Source organism: Lynx canadensis, chromosome D4 (genome assembly GCF_007474595.2).
Source record: "Lynx canadensis isolate LIC74 chromosome D4, mLynCan4.pri.v2, whole genome shotgun sequence".
NCBI classification, from domain to species: domain Eukaryota; kingdom Metazoa; phylum Chordata; class Mammalia; order Carnivora; family Felidae; genus Lynx; species Lynx canadensis.
Window position 1 is genome coordinate 63223179 of NC_044315.2, and position 17051 is coordinate 63240229.

The 17051-nt window shown below is 40.6% G+C and overlaps 1 protein-coding gene across 1 annotated transcript; it reads right to left on the reverse strand.

Annotated features, from left to right (window-relative positions):
* Nucleotides 1-1566: 1566 nt before the first annotated feature.
* On the reverse strand, nucleotides 1567-15760 carry LOC115499893 (bile acid-CoA:amino acid N-acyltransferase-like). Its single transcript, XM_030294137.1, is given in 7 exon segments — nucleotides 1567-2423; nucleotides 2426-2576; nucleotides 5679-5881; nucleotides 9177-9374; nucleotides 9377-9452; nucleotides 9454-9693; nucleotides 14307-15760. Coding segments are annotated over 6 exon segments (1260 nt in total). The 5' UTR covers nucleotides 9643-9693; nucleotides 14307-15760; the 3' UTR covers nucleotides 1567-1980.
* Nucleotides 15761-17051: the final 1291 nt, after the last annotated feature.

A 17051-nucleotide genomic window follows, 5' to 3' on the forward strand; every position in this document is an offset into this window, starting at 1 on the left:
ATACCTCATAAACATAGTCATTCTTCTTAAAATCCAAAACAGGAAACAAAATAATTATACCCATAGGGCACCTGAGTGGCTCAGTCGATTAAACATCTGACTTCAGCTCAGGTGATTATCTTAGTTTGTGAGGTCTAGTCCTGCTTAAGGTGAGCTCAAGCCTCACTTCGGGTGAGCCCCACTTCTCTCTCTCTCTCTCTCTCTGCCCCTCGCTCATCTGTGCCCTCTCTCTCTCAAAAAATAAAAATAATAATTATAACAATTATACCCATTAAACCCACTATGATAACTATTATATAGCGTATGGCATATACAACTAATGCATATAACATCTAACATATATAGTTGTTAGATAGCATATAGCACAGGAGATATTAGCCATTGCAATTACACGATTATTATAGCCAAAGGAGTGATATATTCTAATTGACTAGGTCTGGGAGATGTGAAAACTTATCTGAATGAGAAAGGAGAGGCTAGTAGCCTCAGTCATACTGAGTGGAATAATTTTATGCCCAACATAGGGAATATCAGACATCAAATAAAAGAAAAAGAGTTTAGGCAGATACAATGAAGTGTCCCCATGTGACTTCTATTCTAATTCCTCACTGGCTCCCCCCATCACACCTACAAAATCATTCAAATATGTTTTTGCTGGTTTATCTTCACTTGATTATCTACTAATCACCTTTCACATTCATCCATTGCAATTCAGTAGCTCAGGAATATTTGGATGGTGACTTGCCCCTTAGAGAATGTGTACTTGGACAAAGTAATCTGGATTGTTCTAAACCCAGGGTCATCAAACTGTGCCCTGTGAGCCAAATCCAGCCTACAGCCTGTTTTTCTGCTGCCCAGAAGCTAAGAATGGCTTTTACAGTTGTAGATACTTGGAAAAAAATGAAAAGAAAATTACTATTGTGTGACATGTTAAAATTATATGAAATGCAAATGTCAGTGTCCATAAAGAAAATTTAATTGGAACAGAGCCACAGTCATTCATTACAGCCTGTGCTGCCTTTGTGCTTTAATGGAAGAACCCAGTAATAATGACAGAGACTTTACGTATGGCCCACAAAGCCAAAAATATTTGCTATCTAGTACTTCATAGAAACAGTTTGCCAGCCCCTATGGTACACAATCCACACCCTCATGGCTCCTTTCCTAAAATGCAATTCTGTGAATCTCAGATTGTTTCTTTCTTAAAATGCTGTATGTTTAGACACAAAAATTATTTCATTTTATTAGCATTTGTTGAATTTATTGTAGACCGACTCAATCATGTTACCTCCGTATCAGCTTCCATATTGCCTTAAAATAATGCTCTAGTTTTTCAGTGATAATGATGTAACCATGAGCCATGAGCATATTTTTTTTTTCAATGTTTATTTTTGGGACAGAGAGAGACAGAGCATGAACGGGGGAGGGGCAGAGAGAGAGGGAGACACAGAATCGGAAACAGGCTCCAGGCTCTGAGCCACCAGCCCAGAGCCTGACGCGGGGCTCGAACTCACGGACCGCGAGATCTTGACCTGGCTGAAGTCGGACGCTTAACCGACTGCGCCACCCAGCCGCCCCAACATATTTTCAATGAGAAATCTAAACATATTGAATTTGAGTTTTAAGAAATCAGCAAATATGAGCACCTGATTCTACACATGTCTGTTTTATAAACCAGGGGATTCTGTAGTTCATTTTGGTAACTTTCTTCCTCCAGAGAATTGCTATTATAATTATAAACTGGAAAATTTTAGGGCAGGTAGAGCCCTAAATTTATTTTTCGGAATAGAAAATCCTCTGTGTATGATGCTGGATTAAGTGGGAACCATTTTTCCCTTTCCAAGTCAAGACATGACCATTGCCATCCTCTTGCTTTCTCTTATTATAACCTCCCACAATAAGAGGTCAAAGACATTGTTCCATGAAAATCAAGTGAAGGTCTGATATTGCTTCTCTATTTCTCAGGAACATTTTCTCTTCTCAGAGTTGACTGGTCACAACTGGAATGAGATGCTTCCTGAGAAACTTCTGGATCTCCTTCCAAGAATGCTCCTGTGCAGCTGCATGCCGGGTCACCTCTCCTCCCCACTGCATGAACAGGTGGAGTTTGGAGAGCTTTGAGGCACAGCACAGTGGGGAATAGGGAGGCTCTAACATGTGGCCTGCCCCGGGGTAAGATAGCAGGGTCCAATTGTCCTTCCCATTTCTCCTCAACTGTTCTGTGGCTTGCTCAGCATACGCTTTGCTGTTGATACTCTTATCATCTTCTCCCACAATGAAGAGGAAATGTCCCTGGGCCTTTTCAATGGGGAGAAAAAAGGTCTCACTGGCTTTGCTTCTAGCTTCCTCAAAACAATACTGGAACTGTGCTAACCCTAAGGCATTGATAGATACGAACTGTGGAGAGAAGGACAAGGGCTGACTATTTGACCACGATAAACCTGTGGAGTGCTAAATACAAAGTTGGGTCCATTAATAAGCACGGTGGCTATGACCTGTTTTAGATGAATAGCCATGGAGAGTCCAATCTCTGCTCCTTTGCTTATGGAAACTATCCCAATGCCTGGGCCAAGGACCTAAAAATAATGAAAATGAGACATTGATTTTATCCACCATTTAGCAAAACCCTACCATCTCAAACAACCAAAGAACTTGAATGGCCAATCGGAATCAAGCAAGGACTAATCCCACCTACATGCCCAGTTCTAGAGTTCTGAAATATGTAATGTATGTTCAAAGGAAATACTCCTTCAAGAATATGTCAGGCTTTCCAAATTAAATACTATGAATTCAGCATGGTGTTAGGTGCTGAGTTTAAAATGCCCTAAAGAAATACCAATGTAGTCAGGAAAATAAGAAAAGGGCACATAACTATTGTGAATAGTATGAGTCAAGGTATAGCTGATTGGTAAACTTTGTTGTATCAATACTGGGGTCTCTAAAGGTCATAGGAAAGGCACTCTGTAGGAAAAGACTGAGGAAAAAAGGTAAAATTGGTAAAACAGAGCATTGAAACACAAACAGAGGATTCTACATCTGCTGTGGTTTCCATAGAAGGTTTCTCCTTCTCTTGGCTCAGCTTCCTCTTCCCTGTCACCAAGCAGGCATTTTTAGATCGTCCACCCTGTACTAACCACTGGGGGACACTGAGGGGAAAACGGCACAAATCATCTCTTACCATCAAGGAACTCACTACCAGGTGGAGAGACAGGACGGCAAAAACAGACAATTAGAGTAACTTACAAATTCTGCAATATAAGAATGCATAGGCAAGACTGCCAACCCAGATTATCAGGGAATAAAGACAGGATCAGAGAAAGATTCTCAAAGGAAATAGGCTATGAATTGGGTTTTTATATTTAAAAAATTTGAGTTGGGGCACCCAAGTGGCTCAGTCAGTTAAGTGACTGACTCTTGATTTCAGCTCAGGTCATGATCTCACGGTTCGAGGGATCGAGCCCCGTATTGAGCCACACATCAGGCTCCATGCTGACAGTGCAGAGCCTGCTTGGGATTCTCTCCCTTTCCCTCTCTCTCTGCCCCTACCCTGTTCTCTTTCTCTCAAGATAAATGAATTAATTTTAAAAAATGGGAACAAACAAGAAGGAATGGTATTCTATGCTGTGTATAGGCTCACTAACAGGAGCCATTCTCTTCTTATTTTGAGGGGCATGTATCCAGTCCCAAGGGATAAGTTCTGATGGATCTGAACCTAGTCCCCTTTTCTATGTATGTTTTCAGGCTCTCTTGTAAGGCCAGTACATTCTACCTAAGATCCTACCCTGCATATTAAGTGGGGTGACGTGAATCATCTCCTTTTGAATTAAAAAGAGCTCTCAAGCTCTGAAGTTCTAGGTCTTAATATAAAAGATATAGAGTCACATCACTGCAATGAAAGATGAGAACCCAGAAAAGATCTGGCCAGGGAAGACAAAGTAAAAGGAAGTATAACATGCATGAACAACATGGTATAACAAAATGACACAGCTATCTGCAGCCTTTTGGCAGAACACTAACTCTCGTTACAATTTCTGCCACCAAATTTGGGATCAGGGATTTTAGGATGCTTAAAATCAACAGATGGAGAAATAAGACCTACAAGGAATTGAAAGATCTGTGGTCTATCCTCCCACAGAAGAGAGCATGAAGCAGGTTTAGTACAAGTACCAACAGCCTAGGAAAGAAATCTGGTTTCCAGGTCTCGTTTAGTCATTGACTATCTAAGTGACATTGGTAAGATTACTGATAAAGAAGTCATGCAGCAAGTATAAGAGGAATCAGGCTAAGAAAGTGGAAAACCGAATCACACAGCCTCTTCATCTCTCAACTAAGTTAAGCAGAAACTCAGCACAGTCACATTGCCTATTTGATAGCTCAAGGACAACTCCATTATATGCATCAAAAATAGTTTTTTAAAAATTCAATGCATCGGGGCACCTGGGTAGCTGAGTTGGTTAAGTATCCAACTTGAGCTCAGGTCATGATCTAACAGTTTGTGAGTTCAAGCTCCACGTCGGGCTCTGTGCTGACAGCTCGGAGCCTGGAGCCTGCTTCAGGCTCTGTGTCTCCTCCTCTCTCTGCCCTTCCCCTGCTCATGCTCATGCTCATGCTCTCTCTCTCTCTCTCTCTCTCTCTCTCTCTCAAAAATAAATAAACATTAAAAATAATTAAAGATAAAATAAAAAGTAAAAATTCAAAGCATCAATAGATTGTCAGTGATCATTGCCCATCTAATTACTACAATTCTAATCATATTTTGGTGATCCTGATACGAAATAGGATGTGGTACAGGGACTTAATTTTACTTAGATCAATTCTTTTTAAGAAAAAATATTAGCTGGGGCACCTGGGTGGCTCAGTCAGTTAAGCAGCTGACTTCGGCTCAGGTCATGATCTCACGATCTGAGTTTGAGCCCCACGTTGGGCTCTTGTGCTGGCAGCTTGGAGCCTAGAGCTTGCTTTGAATTTTGTGTCTCCCTCTCTCTCTGCCCCTCCCCCTCGTACGCTGTCTCTCTCTTAAAAATAAACATTAAAAAAAGATAAAAATATTAGCAATTAGCAAGGGCTAACATGCAGCAACCCTACAGTAGCAGCAAATCACATTTTAAAATTTAAAGAAGGTATAGACTAGAAAGAACTATAGTATTATTTTTAAGGTCTCTCAAATAGCTAAAAATGCAGACTCACTCCTCAAGAAAGACAGACTATCTTTCTGGTGAAGTCTGGTGATTAAATAATTATCAGAGAGGTGGTGATAATAATAATTACATTTATTGAGGGTGTAGTATTGCCAGTGACTCTAGTGAGCACTTTGCTTGTATCATCCCCTTAGATAATTCTCACAAGAGCCTTACAAAATAGCACCACTGCCATAGTATTTAATAGATGAAGAAACTGAGAATTAGAGCATGTTAGTAGCTCGCCCAGATTCCCACAACCAGATGGGATGGAGCCAGAAAGGCAACCCATTTCTGTCTGAATCTAAAGCCATTGCATTTTGATTCCATCATGGACACAGGCTAACTTCCCATTTTGTCTTTCTGAGCAGAAGACATTGGGTGTGAAAGAAATCATGTGAATAATATGGGTATGTATATAGAATCATACTTGGAAGTTAAAGGGTCACAGAGTGTTATAGTTATTTAAAAACAGGAACTGAAAGAAAAGGCAAAAATTACCTTCGGATGTCTCAGGAGAAAGTTGACAGCTTCTTCAAAATATTCTAACTCTATTTTTTCTGGGTGTAAAGGCAGATCTTCATAGTCACAGTAGGCCAAGGCCAACGCAGCAAAGCCATGACTGGCCAGGAGACTGGCTCGGTATTCAATCAGCCCACCAATATCAGCAAACAAGTCAATTACCCCTGGGAAACGGCCCTCTCCTGAAAAAGAACAAAACAAAACAGAACTGGATATGAAGGGAAGGGAAGGAAAAAGGAAGAAAAATACGACAACACAAAGAAATGCATCACAAATCGTGGAAATGGCATATAAATTTTCAATGGAATCCCTAAATTTTCAGGCTCCTATCTGGGACAGAATTAAAGCTGATTGAATACACTAATGGAACACAATATCAGGAAGCTTGATTGGGAAACCTGTTCACTGACATGCTTCATCTCTGTAGCCAAGGACTACTGGGGACTCATAGTGGCTCATTTCTATAGTACTGAGTAAAGAAAGCCATTGAAATTAGGCAAGGGCTTTTTAATCTATGAAGAGGTACACAATTAGGCTTTAGGACACCAGTGAAGGTCCTGAGATTACATGCAAAATATATGTTTATATGTGCATGTTACTAATGAAAGCCTCTATGGATTTAATTGGGTTCTCAAAGTATATATGACTCAAAAAAAAAAAAAAAGGCTTCAAAAGTATATGACTCCAAAAAGTGAATTGAAATGATTATTAGCTATAATCCTGACTTAACACTGCTCTGTTACATTAGTCTGATTACACCCAAGCAGATGTAAATGATGAGGGCTTTCATGCAGTAACATTGTTTATTCACTGCAGCTTAACACATGGCAAAAAGTAGAGGTGCTCAGAGTATCATTCTATACTCACTCTCTGTGTAGGCAACTTGTTTCCTAAATAAAGCAAGGTTCACACACTGAAAAAAAATTTATGATGCACTACTAGGGGCATTCTATTCTTGTGTAAGTGATTTTAGCTACGGAAGACTGGTCCCATCTACCTTTGAAAAGAGTGACTTGGGGATGCCTGGCTGGCTCAGTTGATAGAGTGTGTGACTCTTGATCTTGGGGTTGTGAGTTCAAACCCCATGGTGGGTGTAGAGACTACTTAAAAATAAAAAATATTTTAAAAAAAGAAACAAGTGACTTGATTTAAAGGAATATTGGGAATTTTCAAAAGAAAACATTGCTGTGTTTCCTTATGTTGAGAGAAGAAATAAAATGATACTAAATCTATCTTGGCTTTAAAATATACCACTTGTTAGGGCGCCTGGGTGGCTCAAGTTGTTTAAGTGTCCAACTTCGGCTCAGGTCATGATCTCACAGTCCGTGAGTTTGAGCCCCGCGTCGGGCTCTGTGCTGACAGCTCAGAGCCTGGAGCCTGCTTTGGATTCTGTGTCTCCCTTTCTCTCTCTGCCCTTCCCCCCACCCCTCAAAAATAAATAACCATTAAAAAATTTTTTTTGTTAATTAAAAATAGAACTACCTTCAACCCAGCAACTGCACTATTAGGTATTTATCCAAAGGATACAAAAATGTTGATTCGAAGGGGCACATGCACCCAGTGTTTATAGCAGCACTATCGACAATAGCCGAAGTATGGAAAAAGCCCAAACGTCCCTCGAATGATGAATGGATAAAGAAGATGTGATATACATATACAATGGAATATTACTTGGCGATAAAAAAGAATGAAATCTTGCCATTTGCAACAATGTGGATGGAACTAGAGTGTATTACGCTACGTGAAATAAATCAGTCAGAAAAAGACATATGATTTCACCCAAATGCGGAATTTAAGAAATAAAACACACAAACATAGGGGAAGGGAAGGAAAGACAAAATAAAAACAGAGAGGGAGACAAACCATAAGAGACTCTTAAATACAGAGAACAAACTGAGGGTCGCTGGAGGGGTGTTGGGTGGGGGCATGGACTAAATGGGTAAGGGGCACTAAGGAAGACACTTGTTGGGATGAGCACTGGGTATTATATGCAAGTGATGAATCACTAAATTCTACTCCTAAAATCATTATAAAAAAAGAGTACTGAGCCTCTTATCCTGGAAGAATGTCATAGTTGAGAACCACTTTGAGACCTGACTCATTCTCTTTTGGCCCCCATAGAACAAGGAGGACACGAGCACGTGCGGTGTCCAAGAGGATTCACAAATAGCACCCTCTAAACCAATACATCATCCCAACGTGGGAGGCCTGCACCAATATTAAATTTTTCATTGAAGTGGAATAATAGAGGCACAGACGTTTGTGTCACTCACTGATCCCCACACACAATAATCTTGCCTATATGCTAATTACTGGGTGTAAACATATTGAAATTTGTCCAAACAACTAAATGGGTCATGATGACTTTGGAAAGGGAAGTTTTTATTCCTTCTACATTGTCTATAACTCTATGCTGTTGGAAACCACTTCTATCACTTCAAGCTTCCTCAATCCATCTCAGTTCTACTAAGTGATTATGTTTTTATTTTTTTAATGTTTATTTTTGAGAGAAAGAGAGAGAGAGAGAGAGAGAGAGAGCAGGGGAGGGGCAAAGAGAGAGGGAGACAGAGGATCTGAAGGGGGTTCCACGCTGCTCAATGGGGACTCAAATTCATGAACTGTGAGATCACTGAGCCAAAGTGGGATGCTTGACTGACTGGGGCACCCAGGCACTCTGTGATTATGTTTTTAAAAGCAGAGAGAGAGGCATACATACTGGCAATACGATGGCTATGTCCCAGATCAAATCATGTGTCCGCAGAAGGGGGCCTCAGACACTCCTGAAACCTGGACCTGCCATGAGCAACTTCTGGAAAACTAACTTTGCTTCATTCAGTCCCACAATAAACCCTGATAAATGTACCAGTAGATGTTTTGAACCACTTACTGATATGTGGAGATCACTGTGAGAAACTATGTGTATTCTGGTAAGTTGTATGCCATTAAAAAGCATGTTGTATTTTCTGCAGATTTGTGGAATACTGTATAAATATGAAATATTTATGGAACTAGAGAATATAAAGTTTCTTTGCATCCTCTATATTTGTTGCAGTATTTCACTCCATAATATCTTCAGCTTATTGCATGTGATGACCTATGCCTAAACTGAAACTCAGACAGGACAAAACCCCCAAGAGAAGCTGGGATACAGTTCCATGATATCAGGATAGGGGTCTTCAGATAGTCAGGCTTCAATATAGGATTTCACATAAATCCAAAGCTATGGGAAACCCATAATGCAGGGACTTCATAAACTACATGTAGTCATATCCTTAGAAAAGCTCCAGAATTGTTGAGATCAAACTTGAGTTGGAGTGGGGCATCACCATATTCTTGTTCTGACCCAGAATTAACCCTGATTCTACGGCTGGCAAGGATTACACTATGTACTATCCATATCCAAGTTAAACCTCTAGAAGGACGAGGCATTCAAAAGAGGAAACACGAGGATGACAGTACCAGGTTAATTCTACTCACCAGGAGGGAGAAAGAGGGCTCCCCGAAGGTGGCCTTCTTGAACTTGGATCCATGTGACACCAGGTGCTCTGTACCACCTCTCCAAAGTCACGCTGACTTTTGGATCAGTGGCAGCAATCTGGGCTAATGGTAAATTTGAATCACAAAGTTTTATCTGGACCAGGAAGGGGCTAGTCATCACATCTCTTTTCATCAATTAGTTAAAAAATTTTCAGGTTTCAGGGACCAGAAGAGACCCATGGGGTGGACTCCTATATAGTCACCTCCAAGTGAAGGGAGCATGATCCAGGTCTACCTCACCAACTTCACTGGCCTTATAGTAGGCTTGAGAATGAAACAGGTTCCCCTTTTCATCTTCCAGTGTTGCCTGAAAAATCACTGTCTGAGAGGGACGCAGGCCTGTAGCTCGGATGTGCACTGGCTCATCAGTCAGCGTGCTTGCAGGGGTAGCTGTCAGCTGAATCATTGTTACAATGTGGCACCTTGAAGATTCTTCAAGTAATGCTTTGAGTAAACTCTGGATATATTAAAAAAAAATGGGATAATGAAATAAGACAGTGATAAGGTTAATGAGAAGTGAACTAGAACAGAAATCAGGCTGCTTGGGATTCAGCTCTAACCCTCCAGTTGTTTAGCAAATATACTGATATAATCTTCAAGTATTAGATACCTGAGAGCTTTCAACGAATTTATAGAATATATAAAACAAGTAGATAAGTTTTATAATCATTATGAACCAGGGTGGAGGAAGCAGCAGCCAAAATATGCATGAATGGTATCAACATATCCAAGGAAGATACCGCAATCGGACACCAGAACCCTTGGAAAACTAGATGCAGTGGAGGATAAGAGTGAGATGTGCAGTTGAAAAGGGGGGCTTGTTAAATATCTATATATATATGGAACTGGTGACTTCACTACTAATCCCCTTCCCACATCCTTCAGACAGAATGCCTGGCATCTAAGAATTCATGTCTAACAGAGTATTAAAAAAACAGACAAATCTTCTCAAAAGTATGAAAATAAAATCTTTGGGAAGAGCAAGGAGGCTGACATATGTATTATTCCCTAAAGAAAAAATATTCCTGGCTTCAGAGTTAGGATTTACCCAGTCCTAAGCAAAATCAGGCACTGACCAGCCCTTCAGACACCCAAAAATTTGCTGGGCTTTTTATAACTTCCATCTTAAAAATTAGGGAATGCCTCTCTCCTTTGGTTAGTGTGAAGAAAGCCACAAAAATGACCATTATTCCCATTCTAATAACCTAAAATTATCTGTATAAAAACAAAATCAATTTAAAAAAAATTTTTAAAGCTCATTAGATTGTCAGGAATCTAAACAAATTAAACTCTAGTGAGTAACAAACTCATCATAGGAGAGAGAAAACTTTCTCTTCTACAGAGTGACTTTTCTTTATGACAAAGCAGCAAAAAAGAAATGCCCATCAAAAAAATAGGGAGAAATCAAAAATAAGGAGAAAGTATAATGGATGTGTGTGGGCTGGTTTGATAGATTCGAATCCTGAGAAACTCCAGCCAGAGTCTTTCTCCAAGTGCCAACTCTTTAGGACCTGGCCATGTGCTCTAGGACAATACATCAAAGAATGGGAGCAGAGACACGAGCCAAGACAAATCTGTCTGCAGGTCTTCGGAAGAAGCAAGGCAGCTAACTTCCAAAAGATAGGGAAGAATAGCAAAATAGAGAGATTTCCCCAGGCTCAGAAAGCCAGGACTGGGACTGCAGAGCAAAGAAATGTCCTTGGTGACCCTCCTTCCAGAAGAATTATAAATCAGAGGGAAATATCCTACAGTTAGAAAAGCTAGCAACCTGGCCACAAAAACCAAAGATATCTCCAGAAGTTCAGCAACGGTTAGGCACCAGTTTCTTCTGATGAGAAGAGCCTAATTTCATATCCCGAACTATGTGAAGCCAGGGGTACGCTGAATCAGATAAAGCTGAGACAAAGCCCAGATCCAGCTGGACTACACGTCAGCCCCTAATTCTACCATTCTGACAGAACAGGGCTTTGCTCTTTTCTTGAGGTAAATATGACTTAGTCTACTCTTTTTTCTTTTTTTTAATGTTTATTTATTTTTGAGAGAAAGACAGAGCGTGAGTGGGGAGGGGCAGAGAGAAAAGGAGACACAGAATCCGAAGCAGGCTCCAGGCTCTGAGCTGTCAGCACAGAGCCTAATGCAGGGCTCAAACCCACGAACCGTGAGGTCATGACCTGAGCCAAAGTTGGTCGCTCAACCGACTGAGTCACCCAGGTGCCCCTAGTCTTTTCTTTTATATGAAATATCTGGGGTATAATAAAAAAAAAAATTACAAGGTGCAACAGAAGCAACAAAATCAACCCATACTCATGATGAGAGCAAACAATCAGTAGGAAAGGGCACAGAAATAGATGAGAGTGGATTTATCACGCAGGAACTTTGAACCGACTACAATAGAATGCTATTCAGGAAAAGAAAACAATCGAATTACTGATAAATACAATAACTGGGAGGAATCACAAGAGAATTATGCCACTCCCAAATGAGTACATATTGTATGATTCCATTTATATAACATTCTTGAAATGACAAAGTTATTTATTTGTTTGCTTATTTGTTTGTTTTTAGAGAGAGAGCAAGTAGAGGAGAGGGGCAGAGGGAGAGAGAGAAAGAATCATAAGCAGACTCCACGCTCAGCATGGAGCCTGGTGCAGGGCTCGATCCCACAACGCTGCGATCATGACCTGAGCCAAAATCAAGAGTCAGACACTCAACCGACTGAGCCACCCAGGTGCCCTTTGAAACAACAAAGTTAGAGAAATGGAGAACAGATTAGTGGTAGTGGTTGCCAAGGTTCAAGGATTGGGTTGGGAGGAGATGTCTATAAAAGGACACCATGAAGGATCCTTGTGTTCATAAGAATATTCTGTATCCTGATTGTATCAAGGTCAATATCCTTGTGACACTGTACTACAGTTTTGCAAGATTTTACCATTAGGGGAAGCTGGGTAAAGGGTACATGTGTTCTCTCTGTATTATTTCTTACATATGTGGTAAATCTACCATTACCCCAAAATAAAAGCTTAGTTAAAAAAAATAACTGTGATAAAAATGCTAAAGGATCAAGTAGAAAAGGCAGACAAAATATTTGAGAATTTCATCTGGGCATGAAAGTTGTAGAGAAGAACCAAATGGAAAAGCTAGAAATAAAAAATACAAGAATAAAAATGAAGAATTACTAGATAGACTTCATAGAAGACTAGAAAACAACAGCAGAGTAAAGGACCAGACTAAATTGCAACAAAGAAAAAAGGGTATAAAAGAAAAACAGAGCACTTGAGACGTGTGGAACAATATCAGATTCTAATATGTGTGTAATTGGTGCCTCAGAAAGACAGGGGAGAGAAAGGCACAGAAAAAATGTTTTAAAAAATAGTAATGGAGAGGCACCTATGTGGCTAAGTTGGTTGAGCATCCGACTCTTTTTTTTTTTTTTTGGTGCAAAAAGATGATTTTATTAAAGCACATGGACAGGACCCATGGGCAGAGAGACAGAAAGAGCTGCCCCAGGACCATGAGAAGAGACTGGTTCGAGCAACTGACTCTTGATTTTGGCTCAGACCATGATCTCATGGTTACTGTGTGGGCAAGAGCCCCGCGGTCGGGCTCTGCTCTGACCATGCAGAGCCTGCTTGGGATTCTCACTCTCCCTCTCTCTCTGCCCCTCCTGCCTCCCTCCCTGACCCCTGCACTCTCAAATGAATAAACTTTAACAAAATAAATATTGACTAAAATTTTCCCAAAATTGTTGAAAAATATCTTGCCACAATTACAAGAAACTCAGCAAACCAGAAGGAGGACAAACACTAAGAACACCACAACTGCAGCATTGCCTATTATCATTAGTTAAACTAATGATAATAAAATATAAAAAGCAAATATTAAAAGCAGCCAGAGAGGGGCGCCTGGGTGGCTCAGTTGGTTAAGCGGCCAACTTCGGCTCAGGTCATGATCTTGCGGTCCGTGAGTTAGAGCCCCGTGTCGGGCTCTGTGCTGACAGCTCAGAGCCTGGAGCCTGTTTCAGATTCTGTGTCTCCCTCTCTCTGACCCTCCCCTGTTCATGCTCTGTCTCTCCCTGTCTCAAAAATAAATAAAACGTTAAAAAAAAATAGGGGCGCCTGGGTGGCACAGTCGGTTAAGCGTCCGACTTCAGCCAGGTCACGATCTCGCGGTCCGTGAGTTCGAGCCCCGCGTCAGGCTCTGGGCTGATGGCTCGGAGCCTGGAGCCTGTTTCCGATTCTGTGTCTCCCTCTCTCTCTGCCCCTCCCCCGTTCATGCTCTGTCTCTCTCTGTCCCAAAAATAAATAAACGTTGAAAAAAAAATTAAAAAAAAAATAATAATAATAAATAATAAAATAAAAGCAGCCAGAGAAAAATGGAAACCTTACATATAGGAGAATTAACAACATAAATCATGTTTGACTTCCCATCACAAGCAATGGAAGCCAGAAGACAATAAATTTTTTAAATGCTTAAAAGAAAACATAAAAACTCCAAAATTCTCTATCTAGCAAAAATACACTTCAAAAATGAAGGCAAAATAAAGACATTTCCAGGAGGTGGGGAAATGGGAGACATTATGTCTGTGGTAGACCGACATTATAAGAAATGCTGAGTTGTTGGAGGGAAATTGGACCAGATGGACAACCAGATCTGTGGGAAAGGATGAAGACCACAAAAATGGTAATTATAGAAGCCCATTTAAAAACATCTTTAATATGTATACACACATATATGTGTGTGTGTGTGTGTGTATTTAAATGCAAGTAAGAGACTATATAAAATAAAAATAATAACAATGTCTTGTGGGGTTTATAGAATACACTGAAATAAAATATAATGACACAAAGGTGGGAATGGGGTAAATAGAATTAAACTGTTGTAAGATTATTATATATTACCTGCTATTTTTCGAGCAATACAAGATTATTTGCAGGCTGACTGTAATTACTTAAAGGTACTGTTAGGAGCTCAGCTGAGCTCAGGGAGATAGAGAAAGCTGAGTGGCTATGTGTCAGAGTAGCTGATTAAACCAACAAGCCAAAAACAAGAGTGAAGCCTTTAATCACTTACTGTGATGGGAGAAAATGCCTGGGCAAGACGAGGCTCGATGGTCTGAAGTTGGTGGCTCAGCCAGAAGTGGGGGTGGGTTGTTGAGGGAGCTCCAAAGGATCCAGCAGTTCTGAGGTCAGGAGAGAGTGAGGGGAAGGGCTAGAAGTAGAAAAGAGCTAGGCGCTGAATCACAGTGAAAAGAAATGTCTTCAAGTATCCCTCCTCCTTGCATATAGAGACCTCAGCAGACACACCTTGACAAGAATTTGGACCCTGAACAGGCCTGATATAAAGAGATCTACAATGGGCAGGGAAGGCAAATACGAGAAGAACATGATGGGCCTGAGTGACTAATGACTATGGAGACCAGTAACTGCTGAGTGGCTTAAGTCCTTGACTCCAACTTTTTCAAGAGGCTGCCATGCACTGACTGTACCCCAAAACTGGTGCTGGAAGGGGAGCTTTCTCCCATGATGCCTGCCAGCTAAAGCCTTTGTAATTGCCTATGGTCAGTTCTGGAAAATCATACATAGGTTTTTAACTAGGAGCTAGACTCCTCAGGTACATATTGTATTCTATAGAGTCACACACACACACACACACACACACACACACACACACACACATTTAAGTAACCCCAAAAGAAACAGATGTTTCATTTACTATGGCTGTGTAGTAAATCCCAAAATTTAAAGGCATACGATAGTGATTATGCTCATATATTCTGTGGGTTGGGAATCAGGACAGGGTTCAGTGAGATCAGTCATCAGTTGCAAAGACAACTTTTCAGAGACTGCTAAACCAACCTCCACAACTGTGTAAGTTTAAATCCTTAAGAGTTACAGATCAGCGGGATTGAGGAGGCTAAAGGAAAGATTATTTATCGTCAGTTGATATTTCAAGCAAGCCAAGTTCTGAAATCGCTGTTGGCTATACCATGTAAATCCTTGTGCAATTCTAGAGAGAGGGGGCCAGTAACATGTGACAGCAGAACCTGGTAAGAGCAGGGTTGAAGAATAAATATGATAGCTTAATTATTCGAGAATAAGAAGAGAAACAGGGTGGTGGTTAAAGGAAGGGTCAAGTAGTTTGTCCTATCTTGGGTTGCTCGAGAAGCCTACCTTGAGGTAAGAATTCAAAACAAGTAGTGTATTTTGAGGAGGTTCCAGGAAACAGGAATGCAGAGGGGCAATGGGAAGTATCCAATAAATGGTTAGCTAAGGGCTGAGTGGTAAGGGAGGAAAAAGCCTTAGTTTCCCACCACTTCCAGCCTGCCATGCTGAGAGGTAAAGCTGACTCTGGAGGCCCAATAAAACTATCAGGCAGAGGAATCCAAGGTCTGATGTTGTGAGTCAGGCCTGTGCACTAATGCCACTAGGGGAAGTATACACAGGCAAGGTATTGACAGTATCTGCTAACACGACAGTCTGGGTTGTTTTTTTTGTTGTTTTGTTTTTTGTTTCATTTATTTTGAGACAGTGTGGGTGTGTGTGTGATCTTCAGATGGGGCAGAGAAAGAGGAAGAGACAGAATTCCACGCAGGCTCCGCAATGTCAGTGCAAAGCCTGACACGGGGCTCGAACCCACAAACCGTGAGATCATGACCTGAGCTGAAATCAAGAGTCAGACACTTAACCAACTGAACCACCCAGGTGCCCCAGGATGAGTTTCTTTTAATGTCAGCTCCACATCAGGCTCTGCGCTGGGCATGGAGTCTGCTTGGGATTCTCTCTCTCTCTCTCTCTCTCTCTCTCTCTTGGGATTCTCTCTCTCTCTCTCTCTCTCTGCTCCTCCTCCCCTTCATATGTGCTCTATCATTCTCTCTCTCAAAATAAATAAACTTAAAAATACAAGAAAAGAAAATCATCCTTCAAACAATATAAAAATGGACCACAATTCAAAAGCCCAAACTAAGACAGTTTCTTCTATACTATTCTAGGAAGTCATCTTTAAAAAGAGGGAGAAATATTAATGGAGATATGGGGGAAGACTGAATAAAGAAAAGTTAATTTCAGAGAGCCTGTCATTCTCCCTCAGAAATATAAATTCTGGCTTGATATCTTCATAATCACAAGTTCCTATGATATCCTTTCTAAACAAAATCCAACAGATAAGACATACCCTTATCTGAGCACTCTTTGAACTCCAAAGCTGAGATTACAGAATGAATAAAAAGACTATTTGTCCACACAAACTGCCAAATTCCAAACACTGAAAGTAAGAATCTAATTTTATGACTCACTCAAGACCTGAGACTTTAACCCATCTCCAACTAGCCCAGAAGAGAGAGCCCTGATTACAAACCAAAGTACCTGACTTTTTCCTCTTGAGCCTCCCTTTCTATCCCTAAAGGAAGAATGGCACTCCCTAGAGTTCTTATTAATCAAAACCCCAAATACATCTTTGCAATCTGACCAAACTAATACAAGAGAAGCACCGGTTTATGGCCCACTGTTTGCTCTAGTTTCCTATTAACTTTTAAAACATATTGAACCCAGTCCCCTCCTATTTTCCCCTTTTTCATTCTCTATGCTTTCTAAACCTCTCCCTCTTAGGAATAGCACCTACATTTTACTCACATATTTTATTAATTTTTGTCATAAACAAATTGCTTGACCTTCATTGGCACCGTTTGGCCATACCTTTGCTCTATAAATAAAGAAGTCAAGGACTTTGACTTACTACCAAAGAGTTCTGAACTGAGAATTGCAAATGTGGCCACAGTAACAGGCAACAAAATACTTGTTCTTGGGCCCACAATTTCTG